Source organism: Oratosquilla oratoria, chromosome 32 (genome assembly GCF_046742065.1).
Source record: "Oratosquilla oratoria isolate Oo_2021 chromosome 32, ASM4674206v1, whole genome shotgun sequence".
NCBI classification, from domain to species: domain Eukaryota; kingdom Metazoa; phylum Arthropoda; class Malacostraca; order Stomatopoda; family Squillidae; genus Oratosquilla; species Oratosquilla oratoria.
This window is the reverse complement of record NC_134808.1, coordinates 4,669,591-4,688,171: the sequence shown is the minus strand read 5'-3', so window position 1 is coordinate 4,688,171 and position 18,581 is coordinate 4,669,591. Positions and strand designations below refer to the sequence as shown.

General features: G+C 41.0%; 1 protein-coding gene across 2 annotated transcripts in view; it reads right to left on the bottom strand.

Annotated features, from left to right (window-relative positions):
- Positions 1–18,581, bottom strand: part of LOC143041741 (methylosome protein WDR77-like) — a 105,346-nt gene that overhangs the window by 53,162 nt on the left and 33,603 nt on the right. For both annotated transcript variants that reach the window (XM_076213754.1, XM_076213753.1), the window contains exons 3-4: positions 16,298–16,397; positions 448–629 (exon numbers count right to left, since the gene is read on the bottom strand). In XM_076213754.1, the coding sequence (XP_076069869.1) occupies positions 448–629; positions 16,298–16,397 (282 nt within the window). The remainder of the gene's footprint in view (positions 1–447; positions 630–16,297; positions 16,398–18,581) is intronic.

Below are 18,581 nucleotides of genomic sequence, written 5' to 3'. Positions count from 1 at the left end.
CTGTTCTTTAACCTTTTTCTTCCTGTAAACAAAACTATACCTAACAGTCAATTCCTAACCCCAGTTATTTTTTGTATGAGACCTGCATCCCTGAGGAAACTGGCCATGGTCAATGGTCCCTAGTAATGCAATGAAGATATTTTGTGTTGCTGTTTGGTAAGGTTAGGCGTTGGAGAGTGTACTATAGTTGCTCTGGGTCTACTCTTTGGTGGCTGCATCTTGGTCAACAGTCTTGCCAGACTTATCCCATGTTGGTACCATTTCAATGTAGGGTAGTGCCCTGAATGTAAGCATGCTAATGCAAAATTTGTCTTGAGAGTGATTCCTCTGGCGCTCTACTGTGGAGTGTTTGTTTTGTGATTACAACTTAGATCACAAAATTATATTAATGCAAAAATAACTGACCATATATTTGCATTCGTCAGTTTTGAATATCTGCAACAGTACCTGTCCAATCATCATGGTCTTCTGATCCTCCAAGAAAATACCATCAGCTACTCCTGTGGAACATTCAAATCCTGTTGTGCTCTTTTCCACACATGGTGCCAGACTTGGGTCCTCATAGTACCAAATAGATCCAATCCAGTACCTTCCAGTCAGATTGCTACTGCCCATCAACAGGTGGCCCTCTTGAGGAAAAACAAAGAGTAAAAAGTTAATAAATAACATATATACCAAAGACCTTTTTCTCTTTATAAGGGGGTGGTTAAGTCAAACCACAATGGCTGTTCAATTTATACATGGATGGGGTGGTGTGAGAGGTAAATGCAAGGGTAATGAGGCAGGAATTAGAGATAGTTAAAGAAAATTGAGAAAAATGGGAGATAAGCCAGTTGTTGTTTGCTGACAACACTGCACTTGTGGCAGGATCAGAGGAGGGATTAAGGAAGTTAACCCCTTCCATACGGTGCCGCACACGTAGGCGTCATGGACTTAGATCTCGGTGGCAGCAGCCAATGCCAGCCGTACGACGTGTCGTAATAATACTCGCATCATAAAATATAGTCACCGCTTATATCGATCGTTCTCTCTTCACCTGTGAATTTTGATAACCATAGAAAATGCGATTACAAAAGAATTAGAAAGAATGTCATTATGGAGGGGCGACTACAATAAATATAATCAAGACGCCGATATGGCAGCCTCGCGAATACACTCGCTCCCCATGACGCCTACGTGTGCGGCACCGTATGGAAGGGGTTAATGATGGAGGTTGAGAAGGTGTGCAAAAGGAGGAAGTTGAAGATAAATGTGAGTAAAAGTAAGGTGATGAGATGTACAAGGGGAGAAAGTGCCAGTAAACTGGAAGTGAGTATTAAGGGAGACTGGAAGAAATGGATAGCATTAGATATTTGAGGGAGCATGTGGCACAAAAGGGAATGTAGGCTTAGAGAAGCTAGTAAATTCCTTGGGGGATTAAAAAGTGTAATGAGAAAAAGACATTTAAGAATGGATGGTAAGAGGAGATTGTATGAAGTGGTGACTGTGCCAACAGCACTGTATGGGGCAGAAACATGGAACATCAGAGAGGAAGAGCTTATATTGAATGTGAAGATAAAATACCTGAGAAGTATGGTACGGGTTACTAGGCTGGTTAGAGTGGGAAACGAGGTGATGAGGAGGAGAGTAGGGGTGGAAAGGAAATTGGGAGACAGGATTGATGAAAGAGTATTGGGATGGTTTGGACACATGGAAAGAATGAGTGAAGAAAGATTAGTAAAAGGTGTGTGGAAGACAGAGGATGGAGTGAACATGAGGGAGCAACCAAGGATGAGATGGATGGGGTAAAAGGGGCATTGGGAAAGAGGGGATGTCTATTGAGGAAGGAAGGGAGATGACAGAAGATAGGAATGAGTGGAGAATGGTTGTGTATGGATGATGCTGTGATGCATGCAAGGGAATGGGTGGGGGATGGGGGGAGGGATTATATTTGAATGACATTTTGACGCAGCCTGAAGGGATTTCTCCTCATATTCTCTTTCTGCATGAGGGGACAGAGAAGGGGGTCACTGATTAAATGAAGCAGCCTTGCTGTGGATGTGCTGTCTTGCTGCAGTGCCTCTGACTCAGGGCAGTGGGAGGGATGCAGGGATGACCTGTCATCCAGGAGCCAAGAAAAGAGGGAGGGGTTATGAATGGAAATGGGAATGGAATGGGTGGGAGTACATTTATGCCTTTGGCTACCTCCCTTGTGAAGGGGGAAAACCCCTTGGTATATGTATGCACCACTTCATTACATGGTAACTCCAGTCATCCACTCCAAAAAATTTCATAGGACAGACAAAAACATCCCTTTGCACCATGTCATTTCTTCATTCATTCACAATCTCTCCATTCATTATTATCTTTTGCATTTTTTCTTCTTGGGTAACTCGCATTCCATGTGCATTCAATGTCTCCTTCACCTCATCCATCCATTTCATTGCTGATCTTCCTCTTGAGTTCATTCCCTCCTACTTCTGCTTTCCAAATTCTTTTGGCTAGTCTTTCCTTATTCATCCTTTCCACATGTCCAAACCAGACAGCTCTTTGATCTACTGTATCCAACAATTCTCTTCCCCACCACTCTTCTTGCCTCCACATTTCTCATTTTATACATCCTTACAATGTCCATACTACTGAAATATCTAATTTCAAACATATTTAAGCTCTTCTGCCTTCCTTCAATTCTGAGTCTCTATTTTATTCAATGCTATGGGTGATATCACTCCTTTGTAAAGCATCTTTTTGTGCACATTCATCCTTAGATACCTATTTCTCATAAAACTTTTCATTCTACCCAGACATTTACTTGTCTCCTTTACACTATAATTCACCTCCACAGCCTCTCCTCCAATTCACTGCCACATACAACTTCATCTATCTAAAACTCTCCAGTTCCTTCAGCCTCTCACACCCAACCAGCCACCACCCTCACTCCTTGTATATCACTTTATTTTGCCCACATCCAGCCTCTACTTCTTCCTCTCACACACCCTTCCAAATTCAGTTACCAACTGCTTCAGTCTATCCTCACCATGAGCCATAAGTGCTGTGCCATCAGGAAACAATAACATATTCACCTGTCATGCCCCTAAACCCACATTACTCTTTTTACCCAATTACTCCATCTTTGTAAGAGGCTTGTTGATGAGGCTCATAAAGGTAGACAAGTAAGGTAGACAGAGGAGTAGGTGGCAAGAATTTAATTTTTATGAGTTGGGCATTTGATAAACAATGCCAGAAAAGCTGTATAAAGATCTTAAACAATAGATTTAGAGGAGTTAGATTACCTTCTTCAAGGTTATAGTGAAACTAAAGCAATTAGTCCATATGTGATGACAGTGGGAATGCAACAGAATCTAGAAACTCTAGAAGTGATTACAGAAATAGAGGATCTGAACATAAAGTTAGAAACACATCAAGGAATGCTAGAATTGAATGTTACAATTGCAATACCTGGGGGCATAAAGCACAAGAGTGTTATTATGAAACTATTTGTAGAAATTGCAAATATGAGGGTCATGATGAATATAATTGTAGAAACCCACTTTTCTGTTTGTATCATCAGAGGATAGGGCACAGAACACAAGAGCTTAGAACAAAACCAAAATTTTGTATTCACCCAGAAACAAGAGGAAACCCCAGACACAAAATGACACTACAAAGATATCCATAGAAAGACACATAGACAGTACTGAGTAGGGACAAGAGTGAAAGAAGGGTGAAAGAAAACACATCAAAGTTGTAAATTGACTATAACAATTGGAAGGACTTATGTAGGACCTCTCATTGAGGATAGTGTTTAATAAACCTATTCAAATATATATTAATACAGGATCTGTAGTTAATGTTATAGCTAGTAGAGTTTTAAACCAGTTGAAACCTGGAGTGAAAATCTTAGAATCAATCCATTATTGCAAGGTGTAACTGGAAGTCTGTTAAAAACATTAGGTAAGTTTGAATTAGAGGTCATCTTATATAAAAATGAGCATTTGCACACTCCAGTGATAGTTGTAGAAAAATCTGTTTTTCCAGATTTATTGATAAGATTTGCAACTATGAATAAAGAGAGCATGGTCATATGTCTTGCTGAGTTAGGGATCTTAATGAAATCACACTTAATCCCATTTTTAAATCAACCAGACCTAGAGCCAGTAACAGTAATCAGAGAATCTCTTGAAATTGATAGGGAAGATAACAATGGTCGTTTAGATAGCGGGGCAGAGTGGTCCAGACAAACAGAAAATAAAGTCTCATATAGTGAACCCAACTCAGATGTTCAAGAAATCCCAGAAATTACTAATTCATTAACTTCAAATGAAGCTTTGCTAATTGAGGAAGGTGGCGTAATAAAGTCGATGTTATTACACACCAGAGCAATTAACAGGGTAGCAGTGAAATTGAAAGGAGTCACTGTATACTCTGAATTCTTAAACTCTTCAGTACGGGCCAAAATCTCGCGGGCAGCATTAGCTGCCAGACGTACGATGTGTCGTAATAATACTCGCATCATAAAATATAGTCACCGCTTATATCGATCGTTCTCTCTTTCACCCGTGAATTTTGATAACCATAGAAAATGTGATGAAGACAGTTTAGAGAGTATGTCATTACGCAGGGGCAACTACAATAAATATAATCAAGATGCCGATGTGGCAGCCTCGCGTATCCACTTGCTCCTCATACCGCCTTCTATGCGGCACCGTATGGAAGGGGTTAACCATCCCAGAATGAATTAGATTAAAAGGTTTGAAATTGCATTCAGGGATTTATAAGACAAAAACATGGTAGAAATATTAGTGATTAGTACTTTGAATAAAGACATCTTAAGAAAATGTGACACAAATAGGATGTTTTCAAGTTTGTACAAAACCAATTAAGATTTTAAAAGAGAGTACGGAGGAGGTGGAATCACCAATTTCATCAATCTGTTCCGTTTAGGGAGAAACAGATTTGGGAGAGAAATACAAGAACAAACTAGAACCTATTAGTTGTCCTGAGTTGGATGAAAGCTCAGTTGCTTTGCTCTTGAAGCACAATAAAGCAATTGCTTTGCCGGGGGACACCTTGGGCAAAACAACAGTTTTAAAACATCAGATCAAATTAAAACCAGGGACACAACCTATCTATATACCGGCCCACAGATTACCACATTCCAAACTGGCCATTGTTAATCAATTGATCACTGAAATATTATCACAGGATATTATTGAACATAGTAAAAGTGAGTGGAACTTCCCTCTGAATCTGGTGCCAAAATCAGATGGTACCATCTGTCTAGTTATTCATTATAGGGAATTGAATAAACAGAGCATACCCCACCGATTACCATTACTGGTAACAGGGGAAATTCTTAGAAGTTTAGGAACTGAGAATAGGTACTTTAGCACTATAGATATCAAGTCTACTTTCTGGCAGATTAGAGTTGCATGAAGAATTACAAGAATTCACAGCATTTTCTATTCCAACAGTACACTAAAGATTCAAAAGAATGCCATTTGGGTTATGTAATAGTCCATTAACTTACATGCAATTAATGAATACAGTTCTAGATGGGTTGTTAGGAAACACTGCCAGTATATATAATCAAGACGCTGACATCGGCATCCTCGCGTACCTACTTGCTCCTCATGACGCCTACATAGGTGTCATCGTATCAAAGGGGTTAAGTTATTTGTTGAGGAAAGATTCAAAGTTTATGTGGGGACCTGCACAGCAAGCTTCTGACAAGTTGAAAGATAAACTTACTAGTTCTCCAGTTCTCATATTTCCAGATATAAGAGAGTTTATTCTTTGTACTAATGCATCTGACATAGTGTTAGAGGGCATACTGATGCAAGGGAGAAATGGAACTTTGAAACCAATAGCTTACATGTACTTTGCAATCATGCAGCGAGAAACTACTCTATAACAGAAAGAGGAACCTTAGCAGTGATATATTCATTAGAGTTTTAGATATGATACTGGGATATCCAATTAGTGTGGACTGATCATACAGCTATTCAGAACTTATTTAAACATGAAAATCTTAGGGGCAGACTAGCCAGATGGTTTGCTATTTCAGTGTTTTGAGGTTAAGTTTGAATATATCATGGGTAGAAAAAAAACGTTGCAGCAGATGAACTATCTAGAAATATTAGCAAACCAATGACAGGATTGATCAATTATGTCTGTAGTATAGATGAGCTAGTAACCTTAGATGAGGAAATGATAACAATGGAACAAAGAAAACATAAGACTTGGGAAACAGCAGCCCAATATTTGATGAACCCAAGAGGTAATCCTCCAAAACTACCAAATGTTATAAGATAGAAGAATTTCATGTGACTAATGGACTTTTGTATAGAAAAACAGTTGTAAGTGGGATAGAGATTTCTAGGGGCCCAGTGAATCAGTTGGTAATACCACACACTCTTGTACAAGAGAGTGATTGTAGTTCACATCAATATCATACCTACATATACTAAAGGCTTTTTTCCTCCTTACACGGGGGGTAGCCAAAAAGAAAGAGGTATAGAAACTACTCCGACCCATTCCATCCCCTGCATATTCCACTCCCCTCCACCCTCCCTCTCATCTTGGCACCTCCTGGATGATGGGTCATACCTGCATCCTGTCCACTGCCCTGGGTCAGATGCAGTGTCGTAAGACACGGCACATCCACAGCAAGTCCGCTTTATAAATTCAGCGACCCCCCCCCTCTCCGTCCCCTCATGCAGAAAAGAAGATGGGGAGAAATCCCTTCGGGCTGCATCAAATTATTTCTCATACATACTTCCTCACCCCCCATCCTCCACCCACTCCCCCTCATGCATCACAGCATCATCCATAAACAACCCTTCCCCATTCACCCCTATCTTCTGTCCTCTCCCGTCCTTCCTCAACAGACATTCCTCTCTTTTGTAATGCCCCTTTTACCACATCTATTCATTCATCTCATCCTAGGACGCCTCCTCATATTCACTCCTTCCACCTCTGCCTTCCATACCTCTTTTACTAATCTTTCTTCACTCATTCTTTCCATGTGTCCAAACCATCCTAATACTCTTTCATCAACCCTATATCCCAGCTCCCTTTCCACCCCTGTTCTCATCCTCACCTCCTCATTTTTCACTCTATCTAGCCTAATAACCCCTATTATTTCATCAAAACACATTCAAACTCCTCTCTTATGATCTATGTTTCTGCCCGGTAGAGTGCTGTTGGCACAATCACTCCTTCATATAGTCTCCTCTTAGCATCCATTCCCAAATGTCTATTTCTCATTACACTTTTTAATCCACCAAGGCATTTCCTCGCTTCTCTCAATTTACATTCTACCTCCACCCCCACTCCTCCCTTTCCTGCCACATTCGCACCCAATAACTAAAACAATCCACTTCTTCCAGTCTCTCTCCCTTAATACTCACTTCCAGCCTGCTGTCACTCTCTCCCTTTGTACATCTCATCACCTTACTTTTGCCCACATTTATCTTCAGGTTCCTTCTTTCACACACCTTCTCAAACTCTGTCACTAACTTCATCAATCCCTCCTCTGACCTTGCTACAAGCGCAGTGTCGTCAGCAAACAACAACTGCCTTATTTCCAATTTTCCCCATTTTCTTTAACCATCTCCAACCCCTGACCCACTACCCTTGCATTCACGTCTCACACCACCCCATCCATGTATAGATTGAACAGTCAGGGTGACAACACATCCCTGACGAAGTCCCACCTTTACCTCAAACCATTCATTCTCTCCATTTCTAATCCTAACACAAGCTCTACTACTCGTAAAAACTCTTGACTGCTCTTAACAGCTTTCCTCCTATCCCATATATCTGCGGTACCTCCCACAGTCCCTTCCTGTCTACCATGTCGTAAGCCTTTTCCAAATCCATAAAAGCCAAAAAAACATCCTTACCTTTTCCTATAGCTTTCTCACATATCTGTGTTTCCACAAAAAACTGATCTACACAACCCCTACCTGTCCTAAATCCACACTGTTCCTCACCAATTACTTCCTCTGTTCCTCTCCTAATCCTCTCAATCAAGACCCTCCCATAAGCCTTCCCAACTACACTCAACAAGCTGATCCCTCTAAAACTGCTTCACTCACACTTGTCCCCTTTTCCCTTGTAAAGTGGAACTATACAGGCACTCCTCCAGTCCTCCGGCACTCTACCCTCTCTTAAACAAACATTAACCCCTTTGATACGATGATGCCGACATAGGCGTCATGAGGAGCAAGTGGGTACGCAAGGATGCTGATGTTGGCGTCTTGATTATATTTATTGTAGTTGTACCTGCGTGACCCCCTTACTCTATAAACTGGCTTCATCATATTTTCTATGGTTATCAAAATTCACAGGTGAAAGAGAACGAGCTAAATACAGCAGTAACTTTATCTTTTATAATACGAGTATCATGACGCAACATCACACGTCTGGCAGCTAATGCTGACCGCGAGATTTTGGCCCGGAGTGAAGGGGTTAAATAACCTCACCTGCCAGTCCACCATCACTGTACCTCCTTTTTTCAGACATTCTGCATGGCATCCATCCAACCCAGGTGCCTTACCTGCTCTCATCATCTTAACAGCTGCCTTCACTTCATCTTTCCTTATTTCTCCTCCATTTTTCTCACTCACCACGGTCATTTTCTTTGCGCTTCCCACTGCAACTACCTTTTCCTCCATATCTTCCTTCACATTTAGCAACTCCCTAAAATACTCTGCCCACCTTCCTCTCACTACCTTCTCTTCTATTATCATCACTCCATCTGCACCTTTTACCTTTTCTTCTCTACTTGATTTGCCTCTTCTTCCTCTCTTAATTTCTTTCCAAAACATCTTCTTATAACTTTCAAAATTTTCTGTCATACTCTTACCCCATTTCACATCTGCTCTCCTCTTTGCCTCCTTTACCTTATGCTTTACTTCTGTCCTCTTTACTTCAGTGTTTCCCAATAAGTGTGCCGCAGCACCAAAGAGTGCCATGAGATCAAATGAGGGTGCCACCAAAATTCTGGGGAACATTTCCCTGGTGTTTCTTTCTTTTATGTATATGTTTTGTTCCATTGTATCTATGCACCTAATATGATATCCCTCAGGATATTTAAATGTATTGGTGATGGTGAATATTAGATGTTTTTATGGTATAAGACTTCTCGACTTGCCTCTACATGTGTAAAAATTTAATCCGAGAGCCATTGTGAACATACCTTTGTTATGGCTGCTTTGTGCCTTCAGTTTCCACCCCATATAGACCTGGCCACTACTCCTGAGTCCTGGAGTACTTAAGCACATTTTAAGCAAGCCCGTAGCAAAAATGGGGGCCTGTCTACGGATTAGTTTACCATATGTATATGAACTTGGAATTTTTTCTCTATTTTCTCAGAAGTCTATCAATTTCTTCTCATAGTAACCATCATGATACAGATCAATATCATCGCGCTTGTCATTCCAACAAGTTACCAATTTTCTACAATAACTAATTTATTGCTATTTTCTTTTGTGGTGAAAGAAAACAGGATCTGTGAAGTGTGAGACCTCTTACTCCTCCCTCCCCCCTCCCCTCCAGACTACTCAACATTCATATGTCCGATCAAGCCACCTCTTTATTTTATGGTTCCAAAGGAGAACTGGCAATTCTTGGCACCACTATAACTCACCCATTCACTCGGTATTCAACTCCCAATCCTCGAGTTAACTGTAAGCCCTCAGTCAAATCTTATGACTCTTGTAGAAACCTTCCTAGTATTTGTATAAGGAGTTTGTTAGCTCCTAGCAATTTCCAAAGTTTTCTATACTCACACTGTAAGTCGTGCTAATTAGAATCCAGACCCATTGTTCACCCCCACGACCCTTGTTTAAAGCGAACTCTCTCTATGCAGGCTATCTGTAGTTTCGGTTGGGTAGTCCTGAGCACTGGTATCCTAACTAGCATACAGTCATCAGAACAATTATTTTCTGACCTGGGTACTTCAAACCCACTGATTCCACTTCTAATCAAACACTGAATAATGTCCCGTTTATTCCTTGTTAAATTCAAGAGTTGGTTAACATAATTCATTGGAGTGGAATTCTTGATCATTCTCCTAAATAATCAATTAACCCACCATTCAAAATGGTATTCAAAATTGGCACTTTCACAGAGAATCCCTCTGTGGATCAACTAGCAGATGATCTCAAGCTAAGAGACTGGCAAGCTTTGGCCCAAACTTATCATATAAATGTCCCTCATTCTCTTAACAAAACAGATCTTAAAAGCATTGTCATAAATCGCCTCAATGACATGGAAGTCTTAGATGTTGACGCCTATCAATTACTTCCCGGCGCTAGTGGGACCACAGGATGTAATGTAGAATCAGACACAGAAGTAGAAACAGCAGAGACAGCCACACACTACCAAACACTAAAAACCCTCACCAGATCCTAGTATTATCTGCCCTACCCCTGACTACACAAATAGATCAATAGTTTCCTTAGAACTATAAAGACTTAAGTTAGAAAGAGAATTGAATATGAGTGACAAGAGCATAAACATCAGCGCGAACATGAACGTGAGATGAAATGAACATGAACATGAGATGAGAGAACATGAACGTGAGATGAAAGAATTTGAATGTGAGATGAAAGAATGTGAACAGAGACATGAGGTAGAATTAGCTCAATATAATAGACACAAAGATTTCCTTTCAACAACACCACAACATAGCCTCTATCCGCCCTTTTGACGAGTCAGAACCAGAGTACTTCTTTCGACAGTTCGAAAGATTCGCAGTACATCTCAAGTGGCCTGAGGAACAACGGATATGGCTTATTCAAAGTAAACTATTAGGAACCGCCGCCAAGGTCTTTAACAGTCTTGAGGAGTATACCTCTTATAACAGAGTCAAAACCAGTATCCTTAATGCCTATCAAGTTACCCCAGAATCCTATAGGCAAAAATTTAGAAACTTGTTAAAAGCTTAAACTTCAACTTATGTAGAATTTGCTGCTGAAAAGCTAAAGCTCTTCAAGCGATGGCTCTCCTGTAAAATTAACACATGATCAATTGGTAAACTTGATGGTCATTGAGAAGTTCAAACAATGAATTCCATTCCAAGTAATGATGTATATCACTGACAAGGATGTACTAGATTTGAATGAGGCTGCCCTGTTGGCTGATCAATTTACGGTGGTGCACAGGTTGGGATCGAAACGCGAGCATCCATGTGTAAAGTCATCAGTAGATTCCCTCGCGTCTCAGGATGATAAGTGGTTTAGGGATAAGTCCTCTTATAACTCTCCTTCCTCCGATACCAGTAGCTACTGTAAGAAACCTGGTCACCATATTTCTTGATGTCCAACTCCAGGCTGTAGAACCTCCTCATTCACTAACCAGCAAAAAGAATCATATAAATGTCAAAGTAAATCCTCCTCAAGGAAAAGTCTGACTCACAAGACCCTCCAAGACCCATGTCCCATATTGTAAAGGCTGGTTCTCAGTCCCAGAGAGATCCTTTCCAAGATTTCAAAACTCAAGGTGGAATCGCCCTCTCATGAAATGGTCCTTTACTCCCCATTACTATTCTTAGAGACACTGGTACCGCTCAGTCCATTATCATAAATTCTGCTCAACCCGACATTGGGACCAGAATCACTGGACCCAAAGTAACCATAAGTGATCTGTCCTCGGTTCAGTCCATAGAACTGATCAATGTATTCCTCAAGAGTAAATTCTTTCAAAAGGAAGTGGAGTATCTGGCACAAACCCCTTCCTATTCCAGGCGTTGATCTCATCCTTGGTAACGATCTCGCTGGCTCCCTAGTAGTCCCTCCGCCCAAAATAGTAAATCCTTCCTGTGACCTAGGCCCTACTCTGGTAGAAGACCACTTGCATCCTGAAATTTTTCCTGTGTGTGCAGTCACCCGCTCACAAAATCGTCCTGTAGACCCCCACTGCCCAGTACATTTGATCTTCCCCAAATCATATCCTCTGAAAACCTATCAAGAGCTCAACTTGAGGATAACACCCTCCAAAACTTCCATAGAGTAGCAGCCAGTTCCCAAGAACAAGTTGACCACTTCGCTGGATTCTACTGCCAAAAGGGAGCCCTAATGAGAATAACCAAATTCCCTTCCCGTTCTAATCTCGATACTTGGGCCGAACAATACCAAATTGTCATCCCTTGTTCTATCCAACCCAGTATCATCCAGATTGCTCATGATAGTTTTGAAAGACACCTAGGTATTTGCAAGACCTATGATCGAATCAATGAGCACTTTTTCTGGCCCTGTCTAAAGAAAACCGTCACTGATTATGTTAGGAGCTGCCATAGTTACCAGATGGTGGGAAAACCCAACCAGAAAATCCCACAAGCTCCTCTGAGCCCCATCCCCATCTCTGGTGAACCATTTGAAAAGGTAATCATCGATTGTGTGGGGCCATGGCCCAAGACAAAGAAAGGAAACCAATATATCCTCACTGTAATGTGTCCGGTAATTAGGTACCCTGAAGCTTTTCCTCTGAAGAAAATTAATGCTCGAGTCACAGCAAACACCGTTAAACTTTTTCACTCAAGTGGGTCTACCCAAAGAGATCCAATCTGACATAGGAACAACTTCACCAATGTACTAGAAAAATTAGGCATTACCCAAACCCTATCCACCATTTATCATCCTGAAACTCAGGGCGCTCTTGAACGGTTCCATCAGACACTCAAGGCCATGCTTCGAAAATTTTGCTTAAATTCACCTGATTGGGGTGAGGGACTACCCCTAATGTTATTTGCTGTAAGGGAAACCATACAGTCCTCGTTAGGGTTCTCTCCCTTCGAACTGCTGTACGGTTGCCAAATAAGAGGACCCCTTAAGATCTTTAAGGAACAGTGGTATCAAGAGGCCCCTCAACATCCCAAACAGACAGTGAACCAATATATTGATAAATTAAAACACAGACTGAAAGTAGCCTGAAACATTGCCTTAGAGACCTTAGCTGCGTCTCAAGCCAAAATGAAAACCCATTTTGACCAGAAAGCCAAGGTTCGAACCTTTAAACCCAGTGACAAAGTACTCCTGTATCTGCCCATACCTGCCTCACCCACAAGTTTCAAGGTCCCTATATAGTTTCTCACCACCTTAATAAACTCAACTACGTTGTTCTTACTCCTGACAGGCGAAAAGACTCCAGACTTGTTCATGTAAATCTGACGAAAGAATACCTACGGAGACAACCTGCTGATGACTCCCCGAGACCTATCCATTGTAACCAAAACTCAGAAGGCGAATCAATTCTCCCAGTACAAAATAACGATCCTACCATTCTCCAGCTTGACTCCTCCCTCCTCTCTAACCCATCCCCAATCCTTTCCCACTTAAACCAAAAACAACAGGAGGATCTAACCCTTCTACTCCAAAAACACCCTACAGTCTTCGCAGACCACCCAGGGTTGTGTACTACTGTTGAACACGACATAAAACTTCTTCCTAAGACCTCCTATTCACCAGGCCCCTTATCGTCTCAACCCCCATAAACTCAAAATTATGAAAGCTGAGGTGGACTACCTGGTGGAACATCATCTAGCAAAACCAAGCTCCTCTCCCTGGGCATCCCCTGCTCTGCTGGTCCTCAAAGATGGAAGTTGGAGACTCTGTGTGGACTATCGTAGACTGAACTCCACTACAGTGAAGAACCCTTACCCTGTATCGACACTCTAGTCGACCGGGTAGGGAATTCCCGTTTCATCTCCAAGATAGACCTAATCAAGGGGTACCACCAGATCAAACTGACTCCTGAAGCCCAAACTCTCTCCTCCTGTAACCCCTCTTGGCCTATATAAGAACCTGGTCCTCCCTTTTGGCCTGTGTAACGCTCCTGCCACCTTTCAGCGGGCCATCAATCATACCATCTCTGGATTAGACAACACTTTTGCCTATCTTGACGATCTTCTTGTTTTGGCAGATTCGTGGGAAGACCACCTCACCAGACTAAACTCCCTTCTAGATCGCCTCTCCACAGCAGGATTTGTAGTCAACTTATCCAAATCAGAGTTCGGCTGAGCTACAATCACCTACCTACGGCAGGTGGTTGGCCGCGGGCTGTGCCGACCCAAGATGGCCAATATCCAGGCCATCCTCAACTTCCCTGTCCCAGTCAACCGGAAATCGCTCCAAAGGTTCCTGGGAATGGCAGGGTGCTACCGTCGCTTTTGCTGCAACTTCTTGGCAATAGTGGCCCCCCTCACAGCCCTGACCAGCCCTAAACACGTAAGCAAGATGCTGTAATGATTATAATTCATTTTATATTATTTGTTTTTGTTTTGTTATCATTTGTCTGTTTGATTTTCATTTATTATTAGTTATATGTCAATTTATTATTTACCATTTACCTGTATGTTTATTATCTAACTATACCTATGCATTTATTTATTTTTTATTTGTTATTTACATTATTATAGTTTCTATTTATTAATTTATTATTATGATTTTTTTTGCATCCGACCTACATATGGACCAAAAGATCTCCTGTTGGTATACTCTACCTTTGTAATCCTTTGTCTGGTCCCCTGCCTGCCAAGACTTCTTTGAAGCCCTCCAATGTTTCCTGAGCACCGAGCCCGTACTTAGGACTCCCAACTACTCACGCCCCTTCGTCCTCCAAATAAACGCCTCCGGAGAAGGGATAGGAAATTTCCTCCAAAAATGATGACAGCTCCCAGTGACTAAAGGACCTCTAGCCCTCCACCCCTTTACGCTGGACTTCTGGAAGGGGGGGTGTTATAGTCTCTGGTCACCACTGTTACTTTCTTCTGTCAACCACCCAAACCACCACAATTCAAAGGCTCTCTTAAACAACCTATCAACCCCTTCCCTCATCCAAGTCAACAAGTTGCTACCAGCTTCGATGGGTTGTTGGTTCGATCCTGTTTCAAGCCAGACTCGATGAGGACGAGGCCACATCATAGCTCTGCCCACTTTGACCCACTACTTAAGGGCGGTCACCCCCATCGGAACCCAGACTCGCTCCCCGAGACTCCCTCTGATACCCAAGAACCATGGCTTCAAGGTCTCCATACACTCTGTTCCAGCCTGTTTCACCAGCCGTCCGACCACCAGCCTTCTCTCCCAAGACAAGCCTCATTCCGTCTACAACTTGTATAAGTACCCCCTACTCTTGTACCTGGTAGAAGTGGAATCCTCCCCCTTTTCTATTTGTCTTTTCTAGTTATGTATTTACTGTGTTTTTGGGGAATATTTCCCTAGTGTTTCTTTCTTTTATATGTTTTGTTACATTGTATCTATGTACCTAATATGTCATCCCTCGGGATATTTAAATGTATTGGTGATGGTGAATATTAAATATTTTTATGGTATTAAGACTTCTCGACTTGCCTTTACGTGTGTAAAAATTTAATCCGAGAGCCATTGTGAACATACTTTTGTTATGGCTGCTTCATGCCTTCAGTTTCCACCCCATATAGACCTGGCCACTACTCCCATAACAATACACACAAACACAAACCATGGGTTTTCCCCCCTTATAAGGGAGATAGCCAAGTCAAAAGATACCTACCCACTCCCATCCATCACCCTTTCCTCTCATCTTAGCTCCTCATGGATGAAGGGTCATCCTTGTTTCCTGCCCACTGCCCTGGGTCAGAAGCAATGCAGCAAGACACAGTACATCAACAGTAAAGCTTCTTCACTTAATTGGCTACCCCCCATCCCCTCATATATGTATGTATGTATATGTATATATATATATGTATATATACATATATATATATATATATGTATATATACATATATATATTTATATAATTATATATTTATATATACATATACATTATATATATATATATATATATATATATCAATAAAGTAATGTCATAGCACTTTAGTAAAATTAGACTCGAAACTCACTTTCGGAAAAGAGATGAAAGTAGAGAGTTCCGTATATTTCAATCACTATCTGTGATCCTTTTCAGCATATGGAGTTCAGTTCAAAAGACATGTAGATATACAAGGATGTGAGATAAATATGTAGGAACCAGGGGAGGACTTCAGTCATGTGGCCGATGCTAAGCAGACATTGTTGGATTTTGTCCACCGTTAGTATGGATGGCTGCATTACTTCACTTAACAACTACTCTTCTCTTGGCTTTCCCCACCTTTCAGCCTCTTCACTTCTTATTTCTCACATGTTTCCTTGTTTGTTCTTTGCAGCCATTCCTTGCCTGTACCCATCTACTGCCACTACTGCAATCACCTCTTTATTCCACCATTCACTACTCTTCCTTCTGCTCACACCCATACAAAAAAAGAAAAAAAAGAAAAGAAAAAAACACAACCTGAATTGCATGTGAGGAAATCCAAATGCCGCTCCACCTGGGCAGGAACAGAGTAGTCTGGCTCCTCGCCTTCCTCTGTCTCCTCTACTGTTCCATTTCCCTGTTGAAATGAAGAAGATCAGCAAGGGTGCACTATCAAACCTCTTTACCCTTCCAAACTGAAGGGTACTTTTTGTTTTACTCCTGGCAATGAAAGACTTAAATACATCTTAATTAATCCCCTCCATATTTTGGGAGGGGCTGATGATAGGTACTGATACAAGGTGGTCCAACAGGAAAGGCATTAAAAGTCATCTTTCAGCCACCCACCTTCCAACTTCATCAACTTCCTCATATCCATTTACAGATGCAGCCCTGAGTTGATGACAGTCTTTGGACTGGGGCCAAGATCTTTCTTGATTAAATTTGCATTTCCAATTTTAAACATAAGGAGGGCTGACAAATGGCAACTACTCCTCTACTACTACTTTTACCCAGTGATAGAGGAGAAATGGTACCACACTAATACAACATAGTCCCAAATTCTTTCCAGAGAATTATGGGAGGGCATGAGGACCATTGCCAGCTGCTGTGGGGCTCCGGGTTTCCAATCAGTGAAACTCAAGGTCAAATGATTGAGTTGATACCTTGGTATACTTGTTTTAAGGTGAAAAGGTAGTGGAAATACAGTTCAAGTTGACAAACCCTGAGCCCAGTCTGGGGAGGCAAGAGGCTGTCCCCCTTGATGGAGATGAGGATGCTGACAGGTTTTAAAGACAGGTAGGATAGAGATAATCCTCCCTTGACATCTGTCTTGGAAGACCACCACTTGAAGGTACCTGTCATTGGCCAGTAAAGTGATACAGAAACAAATATCCTCTTACAGAAACATAATTAGTTGTGTAGTCACATATTTCAAGTTGAACATTATTTGATAGAGTATGGTGACACAACAATTCTATTTGGGCTGCTGTCAGATGATATTCAATAGTGAGAAATTTTCATTACACACAGCAAAAGGTAACTTGTTTCATTCAGAATTCAATCCATAGTGAAAAGGTTAACTGAAACACCCTTGACTACTTCAGTACAAAGTTATACTTTTGGCTGAATAAAACTGCCTCCTATTAATGAGAACACCCCTACAGGAGTCACTACTGAAGGGGCTGATAATTCAGAAACAAATGCTACATAAAATTGTGAAGACCAATTCACTTATTTTAACAGTGTAAGATTAGTAATAAAAACAAAAAACAGCTTAGACAGTTTGCTAACCTTAACATACAAAGAGCATGGAAAATTATTGGTAGTGGCATAACCATTAACTAACTTTATGATGTATAATGCCAATTTCAGAGGAATATTAATTTTTATGTATATTCCCAGATGACTATCTTTTAGTTTTATGTGTACCGAATTTATGAAGCGGCCTTGCTGTGGATGTCCTGTGTCTTGCGACACCCGACTCCAGAAGAATTATTTATAATATTTTTAATAATAAAGTTACCTAACTTATACAAACCTAAGCTTAAATTAATTTTTTTTTTTAGGAATGTCCCCTGTCGGGCTACAAGGAGAAGGATGCCTAGTCCCAATCCCCATAGAGAAGAAGAGGTAAAAGGTGCAGATGGAGAGATGATAGTGGTTGGACTAGTAATTGGTTGAATGGTCTAGTAATTGGTTGAATGGTCGAAAACAGAGAGTTGTTTTAAATGGAAAAACTTCTGGATGGAAAAGTGTTGCAAGTGGAGTTCCTCAGGGTTCCGTTCTTGGGCCACTTCTATTCATAGTATATATAAATGATATAGACCATGGACTAAAATCTACTGTTTCCAAATTTGCTGATGATACAAAACTGTGCGGAGTGGCAAATGATCACTCAAACCAATTAGATATTCAAGAAGATTTAGATCAATTACAGCAATGGTCTGAAAAGTGGCTAATGAAATTTAACACAAGTAAATGCAAGGTAATGCACATAGGTAAAAATAACAGTAAGTACGATTACAATTTATTTGGAAATTCGTTAACAAAAGTGGATAATGAAAAAGATCTCGGCGTAATTATCAGTAACGACCTCAAATCATCCAAGCAATGTATTTCAGCCTCTGAGAAAGCAAATAAGATTCTGGGACTCATTGCGCGATCTTTTGATTTCAAAAGTCCATCACTCATTAACAAGCTATATAAATCGTTAGTTCGTCCACATTTGGAATATGCTGTTTCCGTATGGTCACCGAATCTCATTAAAGACATTGACAGACTGGAAAAAGTACAATGGCGAGCCACAAAACTGATTCCAAAT